This window comes from Cynoglossus semilaevis, chromosome 17, assembly GCF_000523025.1.
Source record: "Cynoglossus semilaevis isolate Cse_v1.0 chromosome 17, Cse_v1.0, whole genome shotgun sequence".
NCBI classification, from domain to species: domain Eukaryota; kingdom Metazoa; phylum Chordata; class Actinopteri; order Pleuronectiformes; family Cynoglossidae; genus Cynoglossus; species Cynoglossus semilaevis.
Genome location: NC_024323.1, coordinates 14,077,210 through 14,084,690, shown reverse-complemented (window position 1 = coordinate 14,084,690; position 7,481 = coordinate 14,077,210). Strand labels below are relative to the sequence as shown.

Sequence of the window (7,481 nt, the reverse complement as noted above, 5' to 3'; positions counted from 1 at the left end):
TATTAATATAAATTCTTAATATAAATGTTAATATTGTAAATGTTAAATATTGATACACGGAAATACTACAATATTTCAATCCATGATACAAGATCGATGTTATCGGTATCTAGCACTATATCATTTCTTTTTTTGTTTGTTTGTTTTTTTGATAACACTTTGACTACAATTTAAAAAACACAACTATATCGCTATGTCTACAGTATTAGTAGTATATATCGCAATATATCGTATCGTCGCTCCGTATCGCGATACGTGTCGCATCGCCAAAATCACAACATCGCTGACGTCGCCTTTGATCGTTTCCTATCCTGCAGCCTTCTTACTACGCCAGCTCCGCCTCAGCGTACCAGCCGGAGATGGGAAGCCCCGCCCCATCTCCGGCCACCCCCTCCAACCACGGAGTGACCAATAAGGTGTCGGCCTGGCTGCAGCAGACCCACGATCTGGACGTGACCACCAACGGTGAGAAATGCCTGCAGTGAACAAACAGAACCCGAGGCGTGTCATTGGTTCATTAGTATATCGTTTATTTTTTTTCCCTGATCCGTGACCTTTTGACCTTCCGTCGAGGCGTGTGATTGGTTCATTAGTATATCGTTTTTTTTTTTTTCCTGATCCGTGACCTTTTGACCTTCCGTCTGTCAGACCTCTCTCGCTGTCAGACTGAGCTGACAGAACTGGCTCAGCTGATCCAGAGACTCCACTGGTTGGAGGGAGGTCTGCCCATCACCAACACAGACCTGGAGATGAGGATCAGCATGCAGGTGAGTCCTGGTCCACAGGAAGTCACGGCTTCACCGTCAGAGGAACCTGACGTTTTAGTCCTTTAAATATATCATTTTATATATATTATAAAAATAACCTTTGTTATGACAGCACCGCGTGATTGACAGCTGAATTATCCAACAGGAGCCTCGATGCAGTCAAATGTCATCGTTGCTGATTTTCAGTTAGCCAGTGCTAATATTTATCAACAACACGTGGTTTATGGCAGAGGTTTCCAACCCTTGGGTCCTGGACCTGTAACTGCACATGGGTCACTCGGCATCAGGCCTCACAGAACACAAAAATAACATTGTTAAAAAAAAAAGACTTTGAATTGAATTTTAAAAATGAAAAAAAAGGCTGTAGAACTTCTGTGACGAGGCTTTTCAAAATAAAAGCATTTTTAAAAAGAGGAAAAGGTCCAGAGGTTTTTTTGTTTTTGTTTTTGTTTTTTTTAAATACTTCAGCTAACGTTCTATTCTTTTTATCCTACATCTCTCCCTTCTGGAAAAACCAAAGAGGAAACCTGGAAAAGTCTTTGGTCACTCCAGGACTTTATCACGTGTTGAAGCTATGGGCCTGGTAGGAACTCACACTGCTCTCTCTCTCTCTCTCTCTCCCTTTCTCTCTCTCTCTCTGAGTTTGACTGTTCACCTTTGACCTTCTGTCCCCTCCAGCTGACCTCCAGCCAGTTCAGCACCAACCCCAGCTCTGGTCTGGGGGCTTCTGTCCCTTCCATCCCTGACTACGTCTACAGTCAGTTGTCCAACCCTCAGGTGACTTCACCAGAGGCCAAGAAGCTCCACCAGGACATCTGTGCTCTCTCCCAGAGGGGTGAGAACCTCCGCTTTGGTTTTTATTATTTTAATTATTTATCTGCACTTGCTGAGGTTGTTGGTTTTAACTCCACTGCACCATTTCAATAACGGGGTATTTGCCCGTCGGGTGTTAATAGAGACTTAAAAAAAAAAAAAACAAACATGATTCATCAACACACTGATGTTTCAGCAGAGCCATATTTGAACCACGAGCCTTATATTTGTGACTTTTTCACACGTCTTGTCGTCTTCTTTTCACAGTCCATTCTTCTCTCAAGTCCATTCACGACGTGTTGTCACTGGAGCGAGAGCGTCTCAGACAGGCCTGGACCGGACCGGACCTGAGGCAGAACACGTCACAGCAGCTGGCCACGCTGTGCAGCACGATGTCAGAGGTAACACACACACACCCCGACACACACACACATAAAAAGAGCTGAGACCAGAATGTCAGTATCTGTCTGTTGGTGACCAAACCCTGGCTCCCTGACGGAGACGAGCGGTGAAACTGCGGAGCAGGTTTGGGCTGTTTGTCGTCAGGACGGGTACAGCTTCACACACAGGCGTGACCTGATGAACACACCTCACACACACACACACACACACACACAGAGTCAGAGCCCCAGGACTAACCAGGTGTGATCGCCTCGACTCACACAGAAACTCGTGGCTCCGCCCCTCTGTGGCTCCGCCCCTCGGCGGCTCCGCCCCTCTGGGTCGGAGCTGGACCCAGTTTGGTTTTTGTCCTCCTGGTCCATGAGTTGATCTCTGTGTTTTGGTTTTGGTTGCCTGGTAACAACAGTCTGATTCATCTGTGATGAGAATCGTGTGATTGGACGAGAGAGGAAGTTCTAAAAGGACACGCCCCCTTTTTTTTTTTTTTTTTTTTCACAGCCTGTTCTAATTACAGGTGTTTGAATCCGAGGTCAAACGCAATCATTTAACTGCGGCGCTTTGGCCCTAATTACGTTGACCTTTGACCTGCCATCAGAAGCTACATCATGTGATTTTGTTTTTCTGTGCTTCCTCTTCTGTGTGACTGCTCCGTGTGTGTGTGTGTGTGTGTGTGTGTGTGAACAGACTGACATACAGTCCCGTCTGACCAAAGTCCACTCGCTTTCCTTGTCTTCTGACTCTACTGAAGAATCCTTCTGCACCGTCCGCCCGGACCAGGTGTGTACTGTGCATTTGTGTGTGTGTGTGTGTGCGTCCTTGTGTGTGTGTGTCTTTGTGTGCGTGCGTGTGTATGGGGCAAAGTTGCCGGGAATTTAGGTCTGCCAGACTCTGCATCCAAACGTTTCTGGTTACGCCAACTTTTGATCACAGTAAAATTTTCTGGTTACGACAACTTTTGATCACAGTAAAATTCTATACTAATAATTTTCTGAAAAAGTCTTCAAAAATAAAAGTTTCTCAAAAACATTTTTAAATTTAGAAAAAAATGCTTTTGGTATCACAGTTTTTTTGTGTGTGTGTGTGATTCTCTCTGTCCAATCACAGCTTCTCTCGCCTCAGCTCATCACAGTGAGATAATTCTGTCACTCGCCCGACAGTTTGACTGACACTGCTCTGTGATTGGTGTGATCAGGTGGCACTAACAGACACATTTAAAGGGCCAGTTCAGGTTTTTGGGATTTTTGTAAATGGATCCACGTGTTCTCTCGGCTCCTGAGATTCATCCAAAAACAACCAGGCTTTTTTTTTATTATCTTTTTAAAGTCTTTCCAGTTTGTGGAAATCAACGACGTACACAGGAACTGGACAAAGATACGACCAATTTACTCATTTCAACAAACCTGAACTTTTTGCCTGAAAGTCCGTGGTGATCTGCACTGGTGGGAATTGAACCTCACACTGTTCTCTGCTTGTTGCACACCTCCACACACACACACACACTCGTCGCATGTCTGTCTCCATGAGACTCTTTGTTCAGTTGTTTTTCTTTTTTTCTTTTTTTTCTCTCTTCCGACAGAGGACGCCATCTATGGGTCGACACTGTCAACGCGCCCCCTCAGTGGCAGACTCTATTGCCGAGTACTTTGACGCCAGCGAGGTTATCGTGTGCGAGACCTCGTCTGAGGCGGAGGCTTCTGACGAGTCGGGCCTGAGTGACATCACCACCACTAGCACCTCGGAGCCAGACGAGGGCCACAGTGAGTAACCCCAGAGCGGCGCTGATGATGTCACGTCCTGTTGACACGGCGACCATACGATAAAAAACGAAATGTGTTTCTCCTGCAGCCACTGCAGCCTTGAACTACAGGGCCAGTCTGAAGGAGGTCATTGACCCTCCCACGCCCCCTACCAGCGACACAGGTAACAACACTCACTGCAGGACATGAAGGACACGAAGGACAGTCTGGGTTTTTTTTTTTTTTTTTTCTCCTGACTCTTTCCTGTGGTCCAGGTCGCCGAGCCGTACTCCCAGCTCCAGGATCAGACAACAGCCACATCGGCATCATGACCATCCTGTACAACAACATCGGCAAAGACCTGTCCCGGGTCTCCATGCCCGTGGCTCTCAACGAGCCCGTGTCTCTGCTGCAGCGTGTCAGCGAGGAGCTGGAGTACGCCGAGCTGCTGGACATCGCCAACCACATCGACGACCCGTACGAACGCATGGTCGGTTGGTTTGTTCCCCCGAAACCGTTGAGCTGAACGTTCCCCGAGCTCGACGTTAACCGCGTGTGTGTTCGTGTCCGTGTGTGTGTCCAGGTCTACGTGGCCGCCTTCTCCATCTCTGGCTACGCCTGGGCTTCCTGGAGGAATCGCTACAAACCCTTCAACCCCGTTCTAGGAGAAACCTACGAGAACCACCGTGAGGACCGAGGGTTCCGCTACATCAGCGAGCAGGTACGCCGCGGCGAGACGCAAAGAAAACACGTCAGCCGGACCGAAGCCTTTGTGGATAAAATGTCATGTTGTTTTATTTTCAGGTCAGCCATCATCCACCCATCTCTGCCTGTCACGCCGACTCAGAAAACTTCACTTTCTGGCAAGGTAGGAGGAGCTGAGGGGTCACTGCGGGGTCACTGTGAGGTCACTGTGAGGTCACTACGGATTTTTATGACCTAAAGCCTGACACTCACACACTTTTCTGTTCCCAGATCAGAGATGGAAGAACAAGTTCTGGGGGAAGTCAGTGGAGATCATCTCCAGTGGGCTGGTCAACATCAAACTGCCCCGGTGACGGATTTTTTTTTTGCCCCTCTCCCACATTGAAAGTTCTTTGAATTTAATTTTTTTTTCCGTGCAGGTACGGAGACCACTACGAGTGGAACAAGGTGGTGACTTGTATCCACAACGTGCTGAGTCAGCAGCGCTGGCTGGAGCACTACGGCGAGGTGGTGATCAGGAACACGCAGAGCGACGTCTGCACCTGTAAGATCACCTTCGTCAAGGTGAGGACACGTCGACTTCGTCCCCCGGCTGCCTCACCGTTTTAACTCCAGTCTAACCTGTGAGTCTAACTCTCTGTCTCCCCCCTGTGGTCCAGTCCCGGTACTGGAGCTCAGACAGCAGTAAGAACGAGGTGCAGGGCGTGGTCCTGAACCGGGCCGGGGAGGTGGTGCATCGATTCGGAGGCCTGTGGCACGAGGGCATCTTCTGTGACACGCTCTCTACGCCAAAGTGCATCTGGAAGCCGAGTGAGTGACGGACGGGTCAGAACCCATCACCCGTCCCGGCCCCCCCCCCCTTGTTGTCCAGTCCTGAACACGTTCTCCAGACTCCTCTTCATCTCGCTCTCCTTCTCCCTGCAGACGTACAACCGGATGATTACGCCCAGTTCTACGGCTTCTCTCGTTACGCCCGGGAACTGAACGAACTGACACCGGAGCTGAAGGCCGTCCTCCCGCCGACAGACACACGATTCAGACCGGACCAGAGGTACTGACCTGAGCAGACCGACGTTTTTAAAACACAGACGGTGACGGCTGATTGTTCATCTGTCGTCGTCTTCTTTTTCTTCTTCTTTTTTCCGTCAGGCTTCTGGAGGAGGGGAAAGTGGCTGAAGCAGATAAAAAGAAGGACGAGGTGGAGGAGAAGCAGAGGGAGAGGAGGAAGGAGATGGCCAGTAGGGGGGAGGAGCACACCCCCAGGTTTTTCAGGTAACTTTTTTTTTCTAAACTTTAAGAACGTCGTAGAACCTTAAATCCAGCTCTGGATCTGTGTCAAAATAATCAGATTAAATCTGAACGACTTATTTACAGGGCTGTGTATCGGCAAGAATCTGGCGATACGATACGTATCACGATACAGGGACCACTATACGATATATTGCGATATACTCTTGATCGTAGCCGTGACCGTTTCATTTCGTTTCCTCAGGAAAGCCCTGGACGAGGCCGGCACAGAGGTGTGGCTCTACAACGGAACCTACTGGAACCTCCGCAAAGACCCGGGTTTCGCCAACACCGAGAACCTGGACCTTTGGTAGAACCCTGGTCGAGCCCAGTTCTGAAAATCCCACAATGTCACGCAACGCTGCTAGAACAACCTGAGAGAGACGGTCGAGAGCACGCATGAACCTCCGCCGCAGAGGGGACGTGCCGACGTAGGACGAACGAAGACCGATCCAGACTTGTTTCAGGTTAGAAAAAATACAACTGAAATCCACATTTGAAAACATTTATCTGCAGAGAATTGTGGGTACTTTTTTTTTGGGCCGGGGGGAGGTTTTTGGCCAGCGCGTCTGTCTGTAAAGTGTCATATTAATGAGGAACACGTTAGATCTTTTTAAATTAAATTTTAATGTGTCTTTAAGAATATTTGTGCTCAGGTTGTTCTCAGTTGCTTCCAATGCTTTGGAGCACATGGAGGCCAAACCTGGGGCTCGTGTTGTGGATTTGGTCCTTCTCCACACTCTGTGGGTCATGTTGTATAAATCCGTGTTGATTTTGTAAAAATGGTGTGTATTTTATTTTGCCTCTAGTTGAACTTTGGCACAACAATATTCTTAACTTCCTACACGTGTCCTCATTGCTAGTTAATGGTGCTGGTGGAGAAGGATGCCCCCTAGTTGATGCTATGAAATTTTTTTTATGGATGTTTCAACAATGGATTTTTAAAAAAGTGTAGTTTTTTTTGTTAGTTTGGTTTAGTTTCAAATAAAAGATTTCATTATCAGCAAATTGTTATTGTCATTTATATTCAAATCTTACATTTAAATGTTACTAAAAAGTAGCCTAAAAACGTGTCAATATACACACGTCACATTTAATCCAAAAATAGTTACATCGAGGGCAACCTGATGGAGTAGGTTTTTTTGAAGTCGTCACTTCAAAAATGATGATATGACATCATCATTTTTTGATGATGTCACCTCTCATCTAAGAGGCTTCCTCGGTTCTGAGTGACGACTGGGAACTTCTGGTATGTAGCCAATCAGAACTGAAGCCGCCTCTTAGATGAGTGAAACGTTTAGTCCATAGATATTTAAAACAGACTGTGGGCCATCACACCCCCCCCCCACCCCCCATCAACCCCCCTTTGAGGTTTAGATACCTCAAAAGGTTAAAATTGTTTTTTACAGACTGTAATAATAAAAATGTTTTTTTCCCCCGGATGTTTCTCAGAAATTTAGGGCATTTAGAAAAGATTTTTTGAAATTTTTCTCTATAAACATTTTTGTCAAAATATAAATTTTCCATTTCATTTTTGGACAGAACCTAAAAAAGCTTGACGTAAAGTTTTGTAAAATCATTTTTAAAAAATTGAACTATTCTTGCATCTTTTTCATAAAAATACGACATTTAAAGAACAATTTTAGAAATATTTCTGTAAAGACTTTGTCAAAATGTGAACTTTTCGTGTCATTTTTGGTCAAAAACTAAAAGATGTTGACAGAAGTTTTTGTAATTTTCTAAAATGTTTTTGGATTTTTTTCACGATGGT

The 7,481-nt window shown here is 46.4% G+C and overlaps 1 protein-coding gene across 1 annotated transcript in view; it reads left to right on the top strand.

Annotated features, from left to right (window-relative positions):
* Nucleotides 1-6,714, top strand: part of LOC103393550 (oxysterol-binding protein-related protein 7-like) — a 14,181-nt gene extending 7,467 nt beyond the window's left edge. The window contains exons 8-24 of the mRNA XM_008330551.3: nucleotides 318-465; nucleotides 649-767; nucleotides 1,135-1,141; nucleotides 1,271-1,350; nucleotides 1,446-1,602; nucleotides 1,848-1,981; nucleotides 3,559-3,739; nucleotides 3,828-3,902; nucleotides 3,994-4,208; nucleotides 4,302-4,439; nucleotides 4,523-4,586; nucleotides 4,694-4,772; nucleotides 4,843-4,987; nucleotides 5,083-5,233; nucleotides 5,348-5,474; nucleotides 5,573-5,695; nucleotides 5,916-6,714. Of these exons, the coding sequence (XP_008328773.1) occupies nucleotides 318-465; nucleotides 649-767; nucleotides 1,135-1,141; nucleotides 1,271-1,350; nucleotides 1,446-1,602; nucleotides 1,848-1,981; nucleotides 3,559-3,739; nucleotides 3,828-3,902; nucleotides 3,994-4,208; nucleotides 4,302-4,439; nucleotides 4,523-4,586; nucleotides 4,694-4,772; nucleotides 4,843-4,987; nucleotides 5,083-5,233; nucleotides 5,348-5,474; nucleotides 5,573-5,695; nucleotides 5,916-6,024 (2,052 nt within the window). The 3' untranslated portion in view covers nucleotides 6,025-6,714. The remainder of the gene's footprint in view (nucleotides 1-317; nucleotides 466-648; nucleotides 768-1,134; nucleotides 1,142-1,270; nucleotides 1,351-1,445; nucleotides 1,603-1,847; nucleotides 1,982-3,558; nucleotides 3,740-3,827; nucleotides 3,903-3,993; nucleotides 4,209-4,301; nucleotides 4,440-4,522; nucleotides 4,587-4,693; nucleotides 4,773-4,842; nucleotides 4,988-5,082; nucleotides 5,234-5,347; nucleotides 5,475-5,572; nucleotides 5,696-5,915) is intronic.
* The last annotated feature ends 767 nt before the right edge of the window (nucleotides 6,715-7,481 follow it).